Raw genomic sequence first — 22,312 nt, 5'->3', positions numbered from 1 at the left:
CAGCACTGAGCACACCCCGCCGCGGAGCGCACACCGCCCGCGAGAGCGCGGAGGTCCGCACAGCGCGCGCGTCCACAACAGAACGTCCCTTCCGCGGACACCCAGGAGCCGAGCCCAGGACCGGAGCGCTCCCGGGGCGCCCCTCAGGCGCATGCGCTGCGCTGGGTGGCGTGCGTGCGTGCGTGCGTGCGTGCGTGCGTGCCCGGCAGCGCGCGCCCCCGCGCGCCCCCGCGCGCCTCGCCGGGAATGCCGGACCACGCCTGTGCAAGAGCACCTGGCTGTGGAGGAGGGGCTTGCGCTCGTCCCGCGCGCTCCCGGGGAGGGGCGGGGCGCTGACAGGGCGCAGGCGCGGGCGCGGCGACGGTTGGGGAGGGTTCTTCCGGAAGGTTCGGGAGGCTTCTGGAAAGAGCTCCGCGCGCGGGGCGGGCCCGCCGCTATATAAGGCGGGCGCGGGGCGGCGGCGCGCCAGTTGCTTCGGCGTGGTGGTGCGGACGGTCGCGGTCGGTGCGCGGTCACGCAGCGGCGAAGGTGAGGGCCCTGTGTGCGGGCCGTGCGGCGGGCGAGCCTGCGCGGGGCGAGCCCGGGCGCTGCAGGCGGCCCGGCGGGGCCGAGGCCCTGTGCCCGCGGAGGTGGGCCGCCATTCCCGGGCCCCGGGCGGCCGCAGGCTCGGGCCCAGGCCCCGGCCGCCGCCGAGGGGAAGAGTCGGGCGCGGGGCGAGCGTTGCGCTGCCGCCCCGTGCGTCGGCCGCCGCGGGCCTCGGCGGGCTCCGGAGCGGAGGGCGGTGGGGGAGGGTGGCCGTTGGGGACGGCGTGCGTGGGGCCGCTCGGGCCCGAGCGTCCTCCCGGAGGCGCGCACATGCGCCTCGTCACTACCGCATTCTGGAATGAGGTCATCCCTTTGTCAGCCGGCCTCCCCTCGTCGCCTCCTTGTCCTGTCTGGTCCCCTCCGCAGACAATCGAGCTCTTCAAACCCGTTAGCCCTAATTCGCACGGTTGCAGACGGGCAGGCCGGGAGGCTTTAAAGAAGCCCTGTGCTCTTTTCCTAGATGCCTGAGGAAACCCAGACCCAAGACCAACCAATGGAGGAGGAGGAGGTCAAGACTTTCACCTTTCAGGCTGAAATCGCACAGCTGATATCCTTAATCATCAATACTTTCCATTCAAACAAAGAGATCTTTCTGAGGGAGCTGATTTCAAATTCTTCGGATGTGAGTGTATCCTGGGAGAGCTAGGTCTCGGTTCAGTAGGAAATTTCCCCCTGCTGCATGCTTGACGGTGTTTTTTTTTTCGTGTTTTCTTAATAGGCTCTGGACAAGATCAGATACGAGAGTCTGACGGACCCTAGTAAACTAGACTCTGGAAAGGAGCTGTACATTAATCTTATTCCCAACAAACAGGATTGAACACTCACAATTTTGGATACTAGAATTGGAATGACCTAGGCCTACCTGATCAATAACCTTGGTACTATTGCACAGTCTGTTGCCAAAGCCTTCATGGAGGCTTTGCAGGCTGATGCAGATATCTCTATGACTGGCCAGTATCATGTTTGTTTTTACTCTGCATATTTGGTTGGTGAGAAAGTGACTGTGATCATGAAACATAATGATGATGAGCAGTATGCCTGGGAATCCTCAGCAGGGGGCTCATTCACAGTGAGGACTGACACAGGTAGGCAAAAGCCAGAGTCTTTGCAGAGATGGGGTGGGGTGGGGTGGGGGTGGCGGTGTTTGCCTGACTAGGTTTAGTCGAGTGCTTGAATGTTAGGTGGGAGAATTGTAAAGTTCAGGAGTAGTCTGATGTGTAGTTTAGTCCTCCAACAAAATTTAGAGGGTGAGTTTGAGGAGCTGGGTTGCTGGAGGAAATACAGAAATTGTATGTACAGGTAATGTTTGCTCAGCAGTGCAAACTGGGGTTCGGGAGCAGAGTGAGAACCAGTAATCATTTCACTCCTCCTCAAGCCTCCAGCAAGCACTGAGGTTACAGACTTTGAATACTGTCTCAGCCATTTAAATTGAGGCCATCACCTTTTTCCATTCCCCAGGTGAACCAATGGGCCGCGGAACAAAAGTTATCTTACACCTGAAAGAAGACCAAACCGAGTTTTTGGAGGAACGGAGAATAAAAGTGATTTTGAAGAAACATTCTCAGTTTATTGGCTATCCCATTACTCTCTTCGTGAGTTTTCCTTTCAACTTCAGAGTAAACTGAAATAACTAAAGTGCTAGGTTTTGGTTTTTTGTTTTCTCTGTGTAACAGCTGTGGCAGTCCTATCCCTCACTCTGTAGACCAGGCTGACCTCAAACTCAGAGATCCCCCTGCTTCTTCCTCAAGTGCTGTGATTAAAGGCGTGTGCCAACATGGCTGGCCAAAATCCTAGGTTTTTGGTTTTTTAATATTTGTTATGTATACAGTATTTCTGCATGTATGCCTGCACTCCAGAAGAGGGCATCAGATCTCATTACAGAGGGTTGTGAGCCACCATGTGGTTGCTGGGAATTGAACTCAGGACCTCTGGAAGAACAGGCAGTTCTCTTAACCTCTGAGATATCTCTCCAGCCTAAAGATCCTAGTTTTTTATAGAGCTGGGGACTGAGCCCAGGGCCTTGCACTTGCTAGGCAAGTGCTCTTCCCCAAGCCCCTAGTTCTTAAAAATGGTAAATCTAGTGTTTACTGGAAGTAGTGAGAAGCCTGTTTGGAACCAGTTTGTTAGATCCTTATATTCTGAAAGGGGCTGTTGAAAGTATAGACAATACTGATGAGAAAGAAGCCTTTGGTTACGTGATGCCTTGTTGGGTTTGACTCTATTTTGATTTATTTATATTTCATTCCTTAGCTGTATCGTTTAGTTGTTTAATGTAGACATTGAGGTGACTTGTCTTTGAAGGTGGAGAAGGAACGTGATAAGGAAGTCAGTGATGATGAAGCTGAAGAAAAAGAAGAGAAAGAGGAAGAGAAGGAAAATGAAGAAAAGGAGTCTGAGGACAAGCCTGAAATAGAAGATGTTGGTTCTGATGAAGAAGAAGAAAAGAAGGATGGTGACAAGAAGAAGAAGAAGATAAGAGAAATGTACACTGATCAAGAAGAACTCAACAAAACAAAGCATATTTGGACCAGAAATCCTGATTACATTAATAATGAAGAGTATGGTGAATTTTACAAGAGCTTAACCCATGATTGGGAAGAACATTTGGCAGTGAAGGTAAGTGACTACTTACTGCATGCTTAAAGCTAGTCTGCAGTTTGTCAGGTGGGGTCATCTTCACAGCACTCACTATAGAGTGCAGTTATAAAAGTGTTTCCTTTTATTGCAGCACTTTTCTGTTGAAGGACAATTGGAATTCCAGACCCTTCTTTTTGTCCCAAGACGTGCTCCTTTTGATCTGTTTGAAAACAGAAGGAAAAAGAACAACATCAAGTTGTATGTGTGGAGAGTTTTCATCATGGATAACTGTGAGGAGTTAATCCCTGAGTATCTGAGTAAGTATGACTAGGAAGAATAAGCAGTGTTAACAACAGTCAAGAAAATGGATCCTATTACTTCTGGGGTAAACTGTACTGGTTTATGGGGGCTGAGGGTGTAACCTGTTGGCAGAGTCCTTCCCTAACTTGAGGCTCTGTGTTCAGTCCCCTGGAAATAAACAAAAGATAATGATGCATTACAGGGTTTAAGAATGATTAGTTACCTTTGGTCTTTTCCTATGCAGATTTCATTAGAGGAGTGGTGGATTCTGAGGATCTTCCTCTAAATATTTCCCGTGAAATGTTGCAGCAAAGCAAAATTTTGAAAGTTATCAGAAAGAATTTGGTCAAGAAATGTTTAGAACTATTTACTGAACTGGCAGAAGATAAAGAGAACTACAAAAAGTTTTATGAGCAGTTCTCAAAAAATATAAAGGTTGGTGTTGACACATTTTCCTGTTATTGGCAGTTTTTAAATTAGCTTTGGTTTCTGGTGGTTTTTTTTTGAGAAGTGCTTTGTGTTTTTTGAGACAGGGTATCTCTGTTACCAGCCTTGGCTGTCCTGGAACTCACTTTGTAGACCAGGTTGACCTTGAACTCACAGATACCCTCCTGCCTCTGGCTCCTGAGTGTGGGAATTAAAGGCTGGCCTCAAACTTCGATACCTGTGTCTTCCAAGTGTTTGGGTAAAAGGCTGTCTGTAAATGTGGGAAATGTTCATGTGCCTTATGGTTTGTGTTTCAGCTTGGAATTCATGAAGACTCTCAAAATCAGAAGAAGCTTTCAGAATTATTGTGGTACTACACATCTGCTTTTGGAGATTAGATGGTTTCTGTCAAGGACTATTGCACCAGAATAAAGGAAAACCAGAAGCACATCTACTTTATCACAGGTGATAGTGTTTTCTCTACCTGTGTGATGCTGAGGACAAGCAAGAGTGTCCAGTCTAGTTGACACTTAAGCCTGTATGTAGTTAGGTAGAAAAGTTGAGTGCATGAAACCATTTCTAAAAGTAGTAGTAACTTTACAATATATTTCTCAGGTGAGACCAAGGACCAAGTTGCTGACTCAGCCTTTGTGGAACATCTCCGAAAGCATGGCTTGGAAGTAATCTATATGATTGAGCCCACTGATGAGTATTGTGTGCAATAGTTGAAGGAATTGGAGGGTAAGACCTTTGTGTCCATTACCAAAGAAGGACTGGAACTCCCAGAAGATGAAGAGGAGAAAAAGAAACAGAAAGGGAAAAAGAAAAAATTTGAAAACCTCTGCACAATTATGAAAGATATTTTGGAGAAAAAGGTTGAAAAGGTATGTGAATGTTTCCCTGCTTTCTATCACTGACCTGCTACTTGGTCCTTTTATCTTAGAAGAGAAAAAAATAGTTTGGATTACATAACTGCTGATTGGTACCTATATTTGTAAATATTTAGCATTTCTGCTAAATTTTTATAGGCCTTAGTCATCACTTCATGTGTTTTTGTTTTTAAACAGGTGGTTGTATCAAACCAATTGGTGACATCTCCATGCTGTATTGTCACGAGCACATTCTGGTGGACAGCAAACATGGAGAGGATCATGAAAGCTCAAGCCCTCAGAGATAACTCAACAATGGGTTGCATGGCAGCAAAGAAGCACCTGGAAATAAACCCTGATCACTCCATTATTGAAACCCTACGGCAAAAGGCAGAGGCTGACAAGAATGACAAGTCTGTGAAGGATCTGGTCATCTTGCTGTATAAAACTGCACTCCTGTCTTCTGGCTTCAGTCTGGAAGATCCCCAGACACATGCTAACAGGATCTACAGGATGATCAAGCTTGGTCTAGGTAAGCTGCAGACTACATGTTAGAAGGAAAAGAAACGGGTTGAATGTTTTGAGCTATTTGAGATAAAAATTAGATTATTGATTGCCCTTGTGGAAGACCTCAGCTATGTAAGGGGTAAGCGATGAATAGTGTCCTTTGTTTTGAATAGTCATTAGGCCAGACTTAGCCTCAGGTAGCTGAGGGTGGCCTTGGACTGATCTGCTGCCTCTGCCTCATAAGTGCTGAGGATTACAGGCATACCTGCCCTGCCCGGGATAAAAGAGGTTCCTGGGGGTATTTGGTTTTGTATTTTTTAATGCTCAGTCTAAAGCGAGTCATTTGAGGCTGGCATTAACAACTGCAACACTTATTTTCAAACAAGGTATTGATGAAGATGATCCTACTGTGGATGATACCAGTGCTGCTGTAACTGAAGAGATGCCACCCCTGGAAGGAGATGACGACACATCACGCATGGAAGAAGTAGACTAAACTTCACCAGAACTCTTGTTTGATGCTTACTTTCATTCCTTCTCTGATATATTTTCCAGGATTTTTGTTTATTTTTGTTAACATTTAAAACATCTGTGTGGCATGTAAACTAAGGGGAAGATCAAATTTCTTTCTACTTGTCGTACTGTGATACTATAGGTTTAATTCAACAGGTTGGTAGAACGTTTGTTGTAAGACGTAATGTAACCTATTAACTTTGTGGTCTGAAGTGTTTAGCAGTTCAGAAGCTGGATTCCTTAGTAGACCAAATAATTTGTCACTTGGAAGTATTCTGAGATTTAGCTTCATGTTTAAAAGGAAAAGAATTAAGATTAGGCTTAAGTTTCATCTTAAAATTTTTCATCCCCTGTAGTAATTCTGCATGTTGTAGTCTTAGAAGAACACAAGCTAAAACAGAATTCCCCATGTGGCTTGTTTTCCAAAGTACCGAGAACAAAACCCTATGCTTCCCCTAGGTCTTGTAACCCAGCAAGGCTTGTGAATGGAAATACAGTGCTCGGTCATATTATACTTTAAAAGGCAAATACAGATGAGATTAAAAAAAAGGTGTGAAGTGTGTTTTTTGTTTTTAATAAGAGGTGGCTGCTTAATAGCTCCATAGATCTGGGCCCAGTGGAATGGAGATGATTTAATACCGACTGGCTTCTGTATTGGTCTTTACTTTTTCTTATTCTACCTTGTCCAAATGTTGATACACTAAGCTGTAACTAACCAGCCTTAATTTTGGGGGGCTGATGTCCAGTATTTGGCATTATGCAGAATTGAAATGGGATTCCTGTATGCTGAGCAAGTGTTCCTCTAAGGTAAAGCCATAATAGTTTTTGGGTGGGTTTTTGGTTTTTTTTTTTTTGTTTGCTGGAACTGGTAGTGTTTGGGCATTTGTGTCTAAATTACTTAAGCAATGAACTGGTTTAGGAGCCAGGCAGTGGTATCACACACCTTTAATCCCAGTAGGTGGATCTCCGAGCTTGACGCCAGCCTGGTCTACAGAATGAGTTCCAGGAAAGGCACCAAAACTACAGAGAAACCCTGTCTTGAAAAACAACAAAACAAAAAAACTGGTTTAGGAAGAGGTAGACAGGGTGCAACAGGAGCATTGAAGCCAGCAAAGTTTTACAGGGAAATCCTGCTCACCCGAGTGTGACAACTTGGATGGTGTAGCTAGCCTCTGGTGTGGGATGTACAGGATCCTAATTTCACCAGTACCATACACAAACAGCCCTGGACATAGAATGGCAACTCAAAGTGGTGGCAGTACATAATTTATAATAGGATCCTGATCAGAACGCATGGGTGATGGAGGCACAGGAAGGAGGCACTAAGATACTAAATACTTGGAACAGGAACATTTAGTCCTTGAGGCCCTAAGGCAGTGGTTCTCAACTTGGGTTAGAATGGTGGTTGTCTAAGACCATCAGAAAACCCAGATAACTAAAAGGAAAAATGGCAGTTAAAGTAGCAACATTTTACAGCTAGGGATCACCACAACATTGAGTGTATTAAAGGGAGCATTAGGAAGGTTGAGAAAGCCTAGTGTTCAGATTCTAAGTCAAAGCCTTTGAGATACTTTTTTACTAAGAGTGATACCAGCTGGAAGAGTTGAGTGTCAGGTGGTACTAATAACCCTTATAAAGACAAAAGCCAAATACTATAGGATCCCACTCTACCTCTTAGAGTTCCATCACTGAGGAGGCAAAGGAAGTAGTCTACATAGATTCAAATAAGCTGGGGCAGGCTATCAGATGGTAGTGGTCTAGCATGCATGAAGTCCTGGGTTCCATCCCCTAACACAAAGTTCAGGCAGGATTAGGACTTCAAGGCCAGCCTAAACTGCATGAGGCCTTATCTCAAGCAACAGGGAGGTTGAAGTCTAGTTCAAAGTGGAGTTGGATGATGGTGGTGGTTACACAATGTGCATATACTCGCAACAGTAGTTACAACAGTAAAAAGGTAGAGACAACCGAGTAAACTCATCCGCTGGCCCAATTAGTTATGAGATTGTTTTAGGGCATCTATCATGATGAAACACCATGACCAACTGGGGGGAGAAAAGGGTTTATTTACCTTACACCTCCACAGCCCTGTTAATCATGAAAGGAAGTCAAGATGGGAAGGAATCTGGAGGCAGAGGCCATGGAAGAGCTTCTTCCTCAGCCCTTCACTCCCTTTCTCCTCATGGCTTGCTTAGCCTGCTTATAGAACCCAGGACCACCAGCCAGGAGCAGCACCACCCAGAATGGGCAGGGCCCTCCCCACCCCCCTCAATCCTTAAGAAAATGCACTGCAGTCGTGCATACAGCCCCGTTTTAGGCCTCCCCCCACCCCCTTCTACCTTTGAGACATCTCTAGCTGTCTTGAAACTAGACCAGGCTGGCCTGGAAGTCAAAGATATCTGCTTGCCTCTCCTGGGACTAAAGACATGCAGACATGCACCACATGCGGCCTGGTTCTGGAGGATTTTTTAGTTTTCTAATCTTAAAATTTTTAAAGGGGCTGGGTAGTGGTGGTGCACGCCTGTAATCCCAGCACTCGGGAGGTAGAGCCAGGCGGATCTTCTGAGTTCGAGGCCAGCCTGGTCTACAAAGTGAGTTCCAGGACAGGCGAGAAACCTGTCTCAAAAAAAAAAAAAAAAAAAATATAGACTACCTTTCTCTTTTTTGGTTTTTCGAGACTAGGTTTCTCTGTAGTTTTGTGCCTTTCCTGGAACTCACTCTGTAGACCAGGCTGGCCTCGAACTCAGGAGATCCACCGGCCTCTGCCTCCCGAGTGCTGAGATTACAGGCGTGCGCCACCACCGCCCGGTTTAGACTACCATTTTGTAAGAGTCAGCAGCACTGATTTAAGCAGCTAGTCATCACACCTACAGGTAAGGGCAGAGATGAATGAATGTACCCACCTGCCCATTTTCTTAAGCTGAACGGTTTCTTCTGTCTATATAGTAAGCAAATACATGTGCTTGCGTAGGAATGATGATGCCCACAATAGGCTGGGTCCATATCAAGAAGACAACCCTCCACAGACAGGCCCCCACACTAATCTGATTAAAACAATTACTGAAATGAGATCCTTCCCCCCAGGCCAGCACAGGGATCTCCTTTCAGTTTGTCACAGGGTCTTTTTGTTATTTTCAAGACAGGGTTTCTCTGTGTAGCTTTGGAGCCTACCCTGGAACTCACTCTGTAGCCCAGGCTGGCCTCGAACTCACAGAGATCTGCCTGCCTCTGCCTCCTGAGTGCTGGGATTAAAGGCATGCGCCACCACCACCTGGCTGACACAGGGTCTTAACAGCCAAGGCTAACCTGAACTTCCTTCCCATGGCCAAAACTGTCTTTGAGCTCTTCTCCCAAGTGTGGCATTACAAGTCTACCCCATCATTCCCTGCTCTGGGTGTATGTCTAGTCTTGAGGATTAAATGTAGGACCTCAAGCATTTTAGGCAAGTGCTCTATCATTGAGCTGAGGCACATCCATAGCTTCTCTTTTTTTAAAAAAAAATATAGAACACTTCATGAATTTGTGCGAATCCTAAACACTGAGATCTTCCCTCAGTGTTTAAGATTACAGGGATAAGCCACTATGCCCAGTTCACACAACTATTTTCAAAACATTTCATCACCCACAAACAGCATCCCTGATTGATTGAGTGAGCACTAACTTGGTTGACATGGTCTCTGCTCTGCGTTCCAGCTTAACACTTTGCATTGTCTGCCTCTGTTTAGATGCCACTCTTGAGAACATCTTTTTGTGACATATGCCCTTGATTGTTCTCCTTGCGTTCTCTCCCTCCCTCCATCCTTCCCTCTGGGGCTGGGGATGTTACCCAGTGCCTCTCACATTGTAAGGTAGTGCTCTACCACTGCGCTACACCCCCAGGCTACCCTGTACCTTCCACTGCACACTGCAATGGAATGACTGGTGGCTGCAGGTTGGCCTGCCTCTCCTGTCTGCTGCAAAGAAAGGTGTGGACAGAAATTCTTCACTGCCGGCTTGGTGCACAAGGCAGGCGCCTGATCCATAATTGTGGGATGAATAACTGGTAAATACAACTTTGCCTTTGTGCCCAGGGCAATTCATTTACATGCTTTTGTATCATTTAGGAAGCTTTGTTCCCCCTGTCTAAGGGTTCTAGATGTGCTCAGATCTTTAAAGAATGATTTGCAGAGTTGTCTTCCATGGGAAGGAGCATCACCTCCTTGGGAAGAACATTCCAGGAACTGCGCTTCTGGTGAGTCACTATGTATTAATAGCTACACCAAAATCTGAACAAAGATTAGTAAATTACTGCAGAGCCAAGAAGCTGAACTGACTGCCAAGAGCTGGCCTGCAGCATGCTTCACCTTCCCATGAAGGCACTTCAAAGCCTTGACACTTGACCATGGGAATTCTAGGACTGGAGGGGTCAATGAGGAGACTCCTGCCAGCTCGAACGTGGTAATCACTCTCTGTTCTCTCTGCCTTAGATTTCTTTCTTAAAGCTAGTCACCAAGGTCTAGTCCCTTATTTGGCCACTTCCTCCCCCTGAGGCTGACCACCAAGGTCCAGCTATCAAAGTATTGAAGTCCAAAAACCAAAAGCCCCTTTGGAGCCAGGTGATGGTAGTGCATGCCTATGATCCCAGCACTCAGGAGGCAGAGGCAGGAGGATCTCTGAGTTCAAGGCCAGCCTGGTCTGCAGAGCAAGTTCCAGGACAGCCAGGACTACACAGAGAAACCCTGTCTCAACAAACAAACAATAACAACAACAGAAACCCTTTGGTACACCTAAATAAATGCCCAATCAAAATATACCACAGCATCCTAGCCCATTCTAACACAGACCTCCCCTTTCTCTCTTCTTAAAATGACACTTAGCCGGGCGGTGGTGGCACAGGCCTTTAATCCCATCACTTGGGAGGCAGAGCCAGGCAGATCTCTGTGAGTTCGAGGCCAGCCTGGTCTACAGACCAAGATCCAGGACAGGCACCAAAACTACACAGAGAAACCCTGTCTCAAAAAACAAAAAGAAAAAGAAAAAAGAAAGAAAGAAACAAAGAAAAATGGCACCTTCAAGGTCATTTGCTTTTCTGTTTTTCTGCCTGAGTCACAAATCAGCCACTTTAACTTTTCTTCCCCTCTCAATAAAGTGCTCTCAGGGCTGGAGAGATGGCTCAGCGGTTAAGAGCACTGGCTGCCCTTCCAGAGGACCTGGGTTCAATTTCCAGCAACCACATGGTGGCTCATGACTATTTATAATAGGACCTGATACCGCCTTCTTCTGGCATGCAGGCAGACATGCAGATAGAGCACTCATACAAAAGTAAATACATCTTAAAAAATAAGAGAGGGGCTGGAGAGATGGTTCAGAGGTTAAGAGCACTGGCTGCTCTTCCAGAGGTCCTGAGTTCAATTCCCAGCAACCACATGGTGGCTCACAACCATCTGTAATGAGATCTGGCACCCTCTTCTGCAGAGATGTGTGCAGGCAGAACACTGTATATATAATAAATAAATACATAATAAAAAAATTAAGGGAATAAGTGAAAACAGGTGTTTGAGTGTGTTTGTGCCTAATCCGGGGCCTAGGAGGGAACCCCAGTGTGGGTGTTCTCTGCCAGCTGAACCACTTGTTAAAGATTTAAAAGATTCTTAAGTTGTGAATGCGTGTGTGTTGAGTTAGGGTTCGAGCACGTGATGAGAAACAGTGGGAAATGGGACGACATGGAGTTCCAGACAGTTGTGAGGTGCCTGATGTGGGTATCAAAGCCAAGTTCTCTGCAAAAAGTATGTGCTGCTAATGCTGAACCCCCCTCCAGTCGGTTTATCTTCTGTCTGCTTGGTAGTTGGTTATTGTTTGTGTTGACACAGGCCTATGTAGCCCACGCTGGCCCCTAACTCCCCATGTAACTAAGATGACACTGCACCCTGTTCTAGCTTCTGCTCCCCAAGTGCTGGGATCCAGGCCTGCGCCACTCTGATGTTTCCTTTTTAAGGCAGCACCCACTACATAGCCCTGACTGGCCTTGACATCACTGTGTAGCTCAGGTCAACCTAAAATTCATGGTGATAACATCCTTCTGCCTCAGCCTCCAAGTGCTGGGATTACTTGCCTGCTGCCACACCAGGCAGAAAATGCATTAAACGCATTGTATTTATATTTCCTTTAAAATATAGTGTGTGTGTGTGTGTGTGTGTGTGTGTGTGTGTGTGTGTGTGTGTGTGATGTGTGGAAGTCAGAGGACAACTTTCAGGGGTCCATTCTCTTCTCCCATCATGTGGGTTCCAGAGACAAACTGAGGGCCAGGTTGTCAGGCTTGGCAGCAAGTGCTGTTGCGGGTTGAGCTTCCTCATGAGCTCCAGGAAGTGCATTTTAAGCTGACATCTGATGGATGGGCTTAGTGGAGGTGTGTCAGGAACCAGAGTCAGGCAGATCCCTATGAGTTTGAGACCAGCCTAATCTACATAATGAGATCCAGATCAGCCAGGCTACATAGTGAGACCCTGTCTCAAAACCAAAAAAGAAAGCACCAAACAAAAATAAAATGATCTAAGTCTGACAACAAGTATACTCTGCCCTTCTGAGGTGTGAACCTTCCTCTTGGGCATCAATTTGGCACAGCTGAGAAGTTACAGTTCCCCTGAGAGAACTGGCCTGAACTAGAGAAATTTGCCTGCTTCATCTTAGGAGAAAGGTAGAGAAATGTTGGCATGGGAAGTTTAAAAATGCCTAACTGTCCTAAACTAGACAAGCCTGGCAACCCTAGTTGTCAGAAATGAAGGGAACGGAGCAAACCTGAGCAACACTGGGGACACATCCAGACAAAACTGAGAGGCACACAGAGGGTTTGGTCTCCTCTTTTCTTAAACACTCGGGAAACTGAGGCAGGAGGCTGTCGAGTTTGAGGCCAGTCTGGGATATATAATGAGACCCTGTCTCAAAGTGAAATGAAACAGAATAAAGCAACTGCCCAAGATGAAAAGAAATGTAAGGGTTGGAGCTGCAACCGTTGGTGGCCTGCTCACCCAGGCGCAGTCCCCAGCACTGTTGGACCGGGGTCCGAGATGGAGTCCTGCAAGGGCAATTCTAGGTGCTTATGAGAAAACTCCAAGAAAACAAGAGTCTGCTGAGCTCAGTTTCCTCCAAACACGAATTGTTCGTGGCTTGTGTTTTCCCAGGTGTAGCGGATAGGAGTGAGTTTACTTCAGATTACTCGTTACAACTGTCTATTATTTTCCGTGCCTCTGAGAAAACGTGTGTTTCCCAGCTGCAGCTGTCATACAGGTTGAGCTCATGAGAACTTTACTCAGGAGACCTCTCTTCAAATTGGTTATTGCATGAGACTTTAGTCCACCTCATTTTTAGGCTCTACTCTTCCAGGTCCCACCACCAACCAAAGTAGTAAACATAGCACCTTATAAAATGGCTGATGGTCTATGCCTATAATCCCAGCACTCAGGAGTGGAAACAGGAGAATCAGAAGTGCCTGGTCATCTTGGGCCACATAGTGAGTTCAAGGCCAACCAGGGCTGCATAAGATCCAAGAACCTATTTCAAAAAAAAAAAAAACTGTAAAAATAAGAATATACATTGCTCTGCCAGACAGTGGTGGTGCACGCCTTTAATTCCAGCACCTGGGAGGCAGAGGCAGGCAGATCTCAATGAGTTCAAGGCCAGCCTGGTCTACAGAGTGAGTTCCAGGACACCCAGGACTATTACACAGAGAAACCCAGTCTCAAAAAACAAAACAAAACAAAAAAAAACCAACAAAAATTATTGGGGAATGGAGAGATTGCTCTGTGTTTAAGAGCACTGGCTGCTCTTCCAGTGGACCAGGGTTTGATTCCCAGCACCCACTTGGTGCCTCACAACTGCAACTCTCTTTCTAGGGGATCTAATGTCCTCTTCTGGCCTCCATAGGCACCGGGCATAGACAGGTTGTGCAGAAGAGCCAAACACATAAAACAAAAGTGGATTTGAAAACACTAATCACTGGGTAAGGAGCTCCCCATGGCCCTTCAGACATGTGAGCTGTTACCATTGCTCTTGGGTGCCCACCTCGACTAGCTAGGAAGACCCTGTTGCTTGCAGGACATGGATCAAGCTGGAACTCAGCTGAAAGGGCCTGTATAGGCTGCTGGGGAGGACAGCCACTGGTGGTTCCTCAGCACTGGACGCTGCATGCTCCAATAGCAACCTCAGGTAGCGTGTGCCCCCATGGAGCAGTCGTGTGAAGGTTACAGCGGTGACCACTTCCTGCACGGATCTAAGGTGTGCTCTACAGGAGAGAATGCATCCCCGGGACTGTGAACCTGCCAAAATCCCAGTGCTTCTCAACCTTCCTGATGCTGCGACCCTTTAATGCAGGTCCTCATGTGGTGACCCCAACCATAAAATTCGCTTTTGTATTGCATAACTGTGATTTTGCTACTGTTGTGAATTATAATGTAGATATCTGGTATGCCACCTCTGTGAACCAGCCCCAAAGGGGTCAGGACCCACAGGTTGAGAACCAGTGGCTTATGCATTCATAAGCCCCAGGAAGACCCTAAATGCTAAATGGACTTACCAAACTTTATGCTTATATCATGGATTAGTGCTGCTTTCAATCTTAGCCAGCTAACTCTCCTGCTGTGGACAGCAGGGCAGACTCATAACTGGTCAATTGACCTTGATGTCCTCCCTATGCTGATTCCCTGCTGGGCTCCACCCTCCTGAATGCTTAAGGGAAGCTCCTTGTCTGTGTATCCACCATATTGGGCGTTAACAGCTTAGATGCAAGTGTGTAAAACATTGGTAGTGATCTACCCACCGGGGTTCTCCCAGTGTGCTGTAAACTGTATTGAAGGTCTCCTCCCTCCTTCAATAAACAGCATTCTGCTGAGGCAAATGAATGACCAAAAATAAACAAAGAAATTTAAAAAAAAACCTGGTCAAAGCACTGAAAAGAAGGGGTTGTCAGGGCTCAGCCCTAAGTAGGAATCTCTATCAACAACCCCAAGGTCAGGAATACGGAAGAGGGGTGGAAAGGGCCTAAGAGCTGAAGGATGGGGAAGAGCGCTGTGAAACAGTCTTCTGCACAGGACACAGCAATTGCACTGAAGGACGAAGCCCCAGCAAAGTCAAGTCCAAAAGGCAGCTAACAACATGAGGTAAACTCAGTTGGCTGCCAAAAAAGGGGGGATGTGAAAGTGGTAGGCGGACATGTTAAGGGTGCCAAAGGAAGTAGGAGGAAGAAATTGGGGTGGCTAAGACCAGATACATCGTACGCACAAATGAAATTGTCAAAGAATAAATGAGATGCAGGAAAAAGAGAGAGCAGAAATAGAAGGCAGCTAGTATGTCAGTCAGTGGAGAGGTGGAGCTTGTGCTTGGCCTATGCAAGGTGCTACCTGGAGCTCCAGCATGGAAAGCGTAAAGGTGGGCTGCCTCAGCAGTCAGGAACACTTGATGTTCTTGCAGAAGACGTGGGTTCAGTTCCCGGCATCCACACGGTGGCTCACAACCATTTAATGGTGTCATTGGCTGTAGGTCCCCAGTTTCTTGCCTGGAGATCCAGCTCCTCAAGGGACCTCTTATGTCTTTTCTGCTGTTGTTTTTCAAGACAGGTTTCTTTAGGTAGCCCTGGCTGTCCTAGAACTTGCTCTGTAGCCCAGGCTGGCCTGGAAATCACAGAGATCTGCCTATTTCTGCCTCCTCAGTGCTGGGATTAAAGACATGCACCACCACCGCCCAGCAATAGTCCACTCTTATTTCCTTATGTGTTTGTTGTTGAGACAGGGTCTCATGTAGCTCAGGCTGGCCTTGAACTCACTAAGTAGCCAAGGATGACCTTTAGCTCCTGATCCTCCTGCCTCTACCTCTTGGGCACTGGGATTACAAGTGTGAGCCACCGTACATGGCTCCCTTAATTCTATAGGTCCCCTCCCATTAGGTCCTCCTTTGGGCTTCCCCTCTGCCTGATTTCACCTGTGTGGCTTTCCATCATCTATTTCAGAGGCGCCCAAGGGTGGGGGAGACAAGAAACTAGCCAAGTTCCCTCCTCCCCTTCAGTGACTGAGTTATCCTCTCATCTTGTCCCACCTTTTCCTTAGTGCCTCTCCATCCTCACATCTACATAGCCAGAGTACTGGGAACCGCCTTCAAATGCACAGGTGATCAAGGATGTCCTTTCTCATCCATCTGCCCTGGGAGTTCAAGGTGGCTCCACAATTGGGATTCAAAGTCCCCCAGCCAGCCTGCTGGGAGAAGACAGTGTAGGAGCCACATAGTAATACCTCAGTGTCCCACACTTCGAAGAGCTGTGGGTGGCTGGGAGGGGGGGGGGGGGAGTGGCCTGGTGAATTGGCTGTGAGACACGCTAGGGCGGCAGTGTGGGACAAAATCCTAAGCTGGAGAGGAGAGCCAACTATTGGAAGATGTTCTGGGGCACAGGTCAGTTCCCCAGTCTTGGCTTTTCCGAAGGCCTCTAAGTGCAGCCTGCTAGCACGCCTCGAACCCAAGGAAGGGACAGCTCTTTGGAGCACTGTGGCTGTGGGCATCAGGCCTGTCACAGGATGGGTGGGACGGCTCGTGGAGCATGGGGCGGGCAAACAGCAGGACTCTGGGCTCTGTGAACTAAGGAAGGGTGGTGGGAGCTGGGACTTAGGGCCTGTGGTCCTGGGTGGACCCAGGAACGTGCACACTAGGTTGCCATGGAGATAGCTGTGACCTCACACAGGCCTGAAGCACAGGACACCTGCCTCCCTTCTTGGCTCATGGGTGACCACTTGGGGGACCAAAATGAACATCCTATCCAGGAGGTAAGTCTTGAATGACCAGTCCTGTGCCCTTCAAACCTGCAGCTTGAAGCTAGTGAACTGCTTTACATGATATCAGCCCCAGGGTCACACTGGCTGCCAGCCAGGTTCACAGGGGCCTAACTTGGTGTCCCCAGTCCAGCTACTGTCAGGACCAATCTCTTCTATAGCTGGCTAAATCTGGGCTGACTTTCCTGGGAAGAGTATGTGTGGTCCAGCCTGGATCTCTGGATAGATGTGGCTGTCCACTGAAGCCAAGGTCTCCACAAGGGCACTTGTAAAGGACAGAGGTGGTATGGGTATGTGTTTAGAAGGATGGTAAGAGGAGGGTCGGCTAGATTCCACCTGGTGGGGGGGGGTGTCACTGTCCTTTGAGGATGAAGATGTGACCCCTCAGGGTAGGTGGCTCTGCCCTCTTGCCTTTTTGGGGAGCTTACTCTTTCCAGGAGACCTTGCTGCAAGGTGGATAGAAGTATGTGTGGGGTCCCTTCATTTGCCCTGGACACAGAGTGGGGTTTGGGAAGGGCCAAGAGATGCCCAGGATTGACCTACTCCCCTGTCAGAGAGCAGGGACCCTCTACCCAGAGCTGAGCACCCCTCCCCTGCTCCCTTTGAACCCCACAGGAGAATTCTGGGGCATCCTGGAATTAACATGCCAGATTAACAGCTACATTCAAGGCCATGGCAGGCGGGGGTGGGGTGGGGGGTGGGGGGCATCTAAAATAAAATATATTTTACCTGCGGGATTTCCTCTAGACAAAACTGACTTGGAATGAGAACTAAGACCCTGGTTGAAGCTTCACTGTGGATAGGCCTTTGCCTGAGACATTCCTTCTGGTTAGAACTTTGTGGTCCAATGGGTTCTGCTAAAACCCAGGCTCCTTGGAAAGGCTGACTCCCACCCAGCCCAGTGACCTTCCCTGTGGGGAGAAGGCTTTCCAGATTGGACAGCATTGCCTTGGACTGCATCTCACCTGTACCCCTACCAACCCTGTGCTTCAAAGTGGACCCAGGGCCATGCCTGTGCTGGCGGCCAGTCCACTACCGAGGTACACCCTGAGTCTGGTTTTGACATTTTATCGGGAGTCATCAGGTACAGGAAATTGCAAACTAGAAAGAAATAAATATTCCTTTTTAGTTTGTTAATGTTAGAATGGTCAGGGGGCTGTCGAGACAGTTCAGGCAGTGTAGGCGCTTGACAGACTGAGCTCATCCCCAAAGCCTGCATGAAAGGCCAGCACTGACTCTCGGGAGTTGTTTGTGTCTGACCCCCACAGGACCACTGTGGCATGATCATTCGTGTGTGATCACACATATGTGCAAAATGTCTGCTCAGGCTAGGACTGCAGCCCAGTGTTAATCACTTGCCTAAAACTCTGGGTGTAAGCTCCAACACGGCAAAAAGGAAAACAAACATAAAGGTATTTGATCAGAACAGTACCTAGTAGAGAAAGAGGTGTCAGTCTTAGAAGAATTAAAGATAGGGAAAACAAAACAGCCATCTGTGATTTGTGCACCAAATACAGAGCCTGTCAGCCTCTCTGAAGGTCCTTACAGGTGAGGCACAGGGCATTTAGGGTAATTTGCTGTCTCCTGAAACTTGTAGATGATTCAGCTGTCCCAGAAGGCATTTACAGCAGGGGAGCATCCTGAGATAGGGTAGACTAGGTCAACAGAGCTGGGAGAACCCATCTCAGATTTGCAGGCTCCTCAAGTTAATCCTCTTAGCACACTGGGGGAAGGTGATTAGGGAACACATGCTAGTGCAGGACAAGATGTGCTGGTTTGAACGGGATTGCTGGTGGGTTGTTGAGAATCCTTACTGGGAACTCTTGCCACGTTAGGGACTGAGCCGGCGTCCCGGGCATACGGGCAAGTAACAACAGCTGCGTGCCGGGTTCCTAGGAGACAGCCTGAGGCTGAGCCCACAGCTGGGTTGTTTTTTAGGATTTTGGGCTAGCCTCAAACTTCTGAGCCTCCTGCCTCAGCTTCAAGTGCCAAAAACACAGCCAGTGCTGCCACACCTGGCTTGTGGTTTTAGTTTTTCTTAAACACTTCCGTATTCTTTTCTTTTCTTTTTCCTTTTTGTTTATGTGTTTTGATACAGGGTTTCTCTGTGTATCCCTGGTGTCCTGGAACTCGCTCTGCAAGAGCAGTGAGCCCTCTTAACCACAGTCAACTCTCCAGCCCCATCTGTGCACATTAAAAAAAAAGTTGATATATTTGTGTGCATGTGTGAGTGTATGCACAAGTGTGTGTATGCAATTGTGTATGTTTGCTCCTGTGTCCTTGGAGACCAGAAGAGGGTGCTGGATCTCCTGCCCCATCACTCCATTTGTCCCTGTGAGGCAGGGTCTCCCCCCAAACTTCAGGGTTTGGGTTCTCTCATCCACCTAGTAATCCTCCTGGCTCTGCCCTGCTCAAAGCTGGGGTTATGGTCGTGAACATCTGGATTGCTGTGTGGGTGCTGGTATCTGAAGGTCCTGTGACTGTACAGCAAGCATTCTCAACCTCTGACCCACCTCTACCGCCTGCTTTGGGACATTTAAAAAATTGGGTTCTTGGGGTAGGGTTTGTGTTGGTTGGTTTTTGTCACCTGGAAAGAGGGCGTTGCCTCCATGAGATTTACCTGTGAGCATGGCTGTGGGGCATTTTCTTGATTAGTGGATGTTAGAAGACCCAACCCCCATGGGCAGGTGGTCCTGGTGGTCTTGGATTGCGTAAGAAAGCAAGCCGAGCAAGCCCTCAACAGCTGTCCTCCATTGCTCTGTGATCTCTGCTCCCAGCTGCCCTCAGTGATGAGCTGTCCCTGGAAATGCCAGATGAGGTGAGCTCCTCCCCAGCTTCCTTTGGGTCACTAGGCTTTTTTGTTTGTTTGTTTGTTTTTCGAGACAGTGTTTCTCTGTGTAGCTTTGTGCCTTTCCCGGAACAAACTCATTAGCCCAGGCTGGCCTCAAACTCATAAAGATCAGCCTGCCTCTGCCTCCCGAGTGCTGGGATTAAAGGTGTGCTCTCGTGTGGGTCACTAGGCTTTTTGGCAAACTAGTACAAGGCTTTTTGTTTCCGTTCCTTATGGACCCTGATCATTACCTCTACAGAAACTCTGCTTGCCCATGTACTCTCGGCTCCATTGGTTCCTGGAAGAAACGCTTCTGTCTGGTGCAATCTTACTGGACAATTTGGCTTGGATTTCTTGTGTTGGGGGCTGGGAGTCCTATCTAAAAAGTCAGTCTCTGTGCCAACGTTTTCGTTTGTTTTTGAGACATATTTCTCTGTGTAGTCCTGGCTTTCCTGGAATTCACTTTGTAGACTGGGCTGGCCTTATACACACAGAGATCTGCCTGCCTCTGCCTCCCGAGTGATTTTTTTTTTAAAAAGATTTATTATTATGTATACAGTGCTCTGCTTGCATATCAGAAGAGGGCATCAGATCCCATTACAGATGGCTGTAAGCCATCATGTAGTCGCTGGGAATTGAACCCGGATCCTCTGGAAGAGCAGTCAATGCTCTAACCTCTGACCCATCTCTCTAGCCCAATAAACATTTTAAAATTGAAAATAAAAAGCCCAAGACAGTTGTGGGTAAGGGGGACAGCCAGGCAGAGGTCAAAACCTGGGTGTGGAAGGTAAACCGATGGGCTGGGGCTTGGGAAGGGTCCCCAGAGGGACAGGGTAGCCCGGAGGGTGGGTGGGTGGTGGTCTGAGTCTTCAGGGGAAGCTCTCTGGGAGGCAGGTGAAAGGCTAGACTCAGGCCTGGGCAGGGGTGGGAAGAAGAGCCAACATTCGCTGATCAGCTGGGCGTGGGGTTTGAAGTAAGAGGGATCAGGTGACCTGTTTTTGTCTGAGCAAGCAGAGTGCAGAGATGTCCTCACGAGTAAGATTTGTATAGCAGGAAGATCTGGGTTAGCCCCCCCCCCCCGAAACACCAGTGGAAAGGTAGGCAATGGGCCTGGCCACGCAGTTTAGAGATGAGATCGGGGTTCTATGGCAGTCCTGGGCTGGCCGTATGACCTGTCAGGGGCTAGGTAGAGACAGATGTTTAGTAAAGTACCCAGGGTTGGAGGTTAGTAAATAGAACTTGGCTGGGCGGTGTTGGTGATGCTTTTAATCCCAGCACTCAGGAGGCAGACGCAGGTGGATCTCTGTTGAGTTCAAGGCCGGCATAGTCTACAGAGTTCCAGGACAGCCAGGGCTACACAGAGAAATTCAAAACCAAAAACTAAAAATAGAACTTGCCTGGAGGTAGAGACTTGGTAACTTCAGGTAGATGCATTGATTTCTAGAAGTTTCTTTAGGTAGTTTACAAAAATAAAGCCAAGTGCATGGTTTCATATTCTCCCAGTTGTAAGGATTGTAGACATGGGGTCCAATCTGTTCCACCAGCCCACCCACACCTCACAGTGTCCCTAGAGAAGGCCTCTGAGACTCAGGGTCTCGTGCCAGTCCTGGAGCTGCTGGGCAGAGGCCAGAAGCAGCTGTATCCAGGGACAAAGGGACCTGGGATGGAGGAATGAGGCAGGGCTAAGGGCAGCCATCCTTTTGGAACCCCATCTCTGCCCCCTTTACTGTTCATTTTAACCTTAATTAGGAAAGAAAGTTCCAGAAAGTTTAGCCAGGAAACATCGCTGGGATGGGTTTAGGAGATGACTTACAGGTAACATCACAGGATGCTAGTAAGATGGTTTATGGGTAAAAGTGCTTTTACCCCATGCAAACCCGAGGTCAATCCTCGGTATCATGGAAGAAAGAGAGAACCAGCTAATAAAAGTTGCCCTCTGACCCCCACGTGGGTTAAACTAAACAGGCTGAATACACAGTAGGGAAAGAGATTGAGTGCACAGTGGTTTTTCGAGACAGGGTTTCTCTGTGTAGCTTTGCGCCCTTCCTGGAACTCACTTTGGAGACCAGGCTGGCCTCAAACTCACAGAGATCTGCCTGGCTCTGCCTCCCAAGTGCTGGGATTAAAGGTGTGTGCCACCACAGCCCGGCAAGTGCAGTGTTTTATTTATTTATTTTTTTTTTTGAGATTTTTTTTTTTTCAAGACAGTGTTTTTCTGCATATCCCTGGCTGTCCTGGAACTTGCTTTGTAGACCAGGCTGGCCTCTGCCTTCAGCATTCTGGGATTAAAGGCGTGCACTATCACCACCACCTGATCAAGAATGTGTTTATTTTTATTTATGTGTATGAGTCTGCCTGAACATCTATGTACCGTGTGTGCATGCAGTGCCCTCTGAAGCCAGAAGAGGGCGTCAGATTCCCTCTGACACTGGAATTACAGGTTGTAAGCCACTGTATACACACAAGAAATCAAACTTTGATCCTCTGGGGAAGCAGCTAGTGCTCTTAACCACCGAGCCACCACTCCAGCCCCTGTGAGTGCGTAGTTTTAAATGATCTCAGAGCATATTAACTTTGGTTGCAAGGTCCAGCAAAAGTTCACCTTCTGAAGGCAAGACATATTTTTAAAAAGGCTATTACAGATGGATGGCAGTGGCGCATGCCTTTAATCCAAGCACTCAGGAGGCCAGCCTGGTCATCTCTGGCCCTCACTCTGTACCGCTGAGTGTGCCACTTTTCTCAGCCTCAGTTTCCCCAGCTCTAAGCTAGGTGACCTTTCCTCACCTAAACCCTGCAGGTGTCAGAACAGCCAAGATTTAGTGCTTCACTCTGTAGACCTGGCTGGCCTCAAACTCACCAACATCGGTCTGCTTCTGCTTCCCAAGTGCTTGGATTAAAGGTGTGTACCACCAGGCCCAGCT

At 47.9% G+C, this 22,312-nt stretch overlaps 1 protein-coding gene across 1 annotated transcript; it reads left to right on the top strand.

Annotated features, from left to right (window-relative positions):
* Positions 1-329: 329 nt before the first annotated feature.
* Hsp90aa1 (heat shock protein 90 alpha family class A member 1) lies at positions 330-6,345 on the top strand. Its single transcript, XM_036206579.1, is given in 11 exon segments — positions 330-528; positions 1,046-1,207; positions 1,304-1,670; positions 2,044-2,177; positions 2,887-3,201; positions 3,314-3,479; positions 3,707-3,897; positions 4,206-4,353; positions 4,504-4,772; positions 4,956-5,289; positions 5,651-6,345. Coding segments are annotated over 10 exon segments (2,196 nt in total). The 5' UTR covers positions 330-528; the 3' UTR covers positions 5,761-6,345.
* Positions 6,346-22,312: the final 15,967 nt, after the last annotated feature.

This window comes from Onychomys torridus, chromosome 14, assembly GCF_903995425.1.
Source record: "Onychomys torridus chromosome 14, mOncTor1.1, whole genome shotgun sequence".
In the NCBI taxonomy this organism is placed as follows: domain Eukaryota; kingdom Metazoa; phylum Chordata; class Mammalia; order Rodentia; family Cricetidae; genus Onychomys; species Onychomys torridus.
The sequence above is the reverse complement of the archived record's forward strand: the minus strand, read 5'-3'. Positions and strand labels throughout refer to the sequence as shown.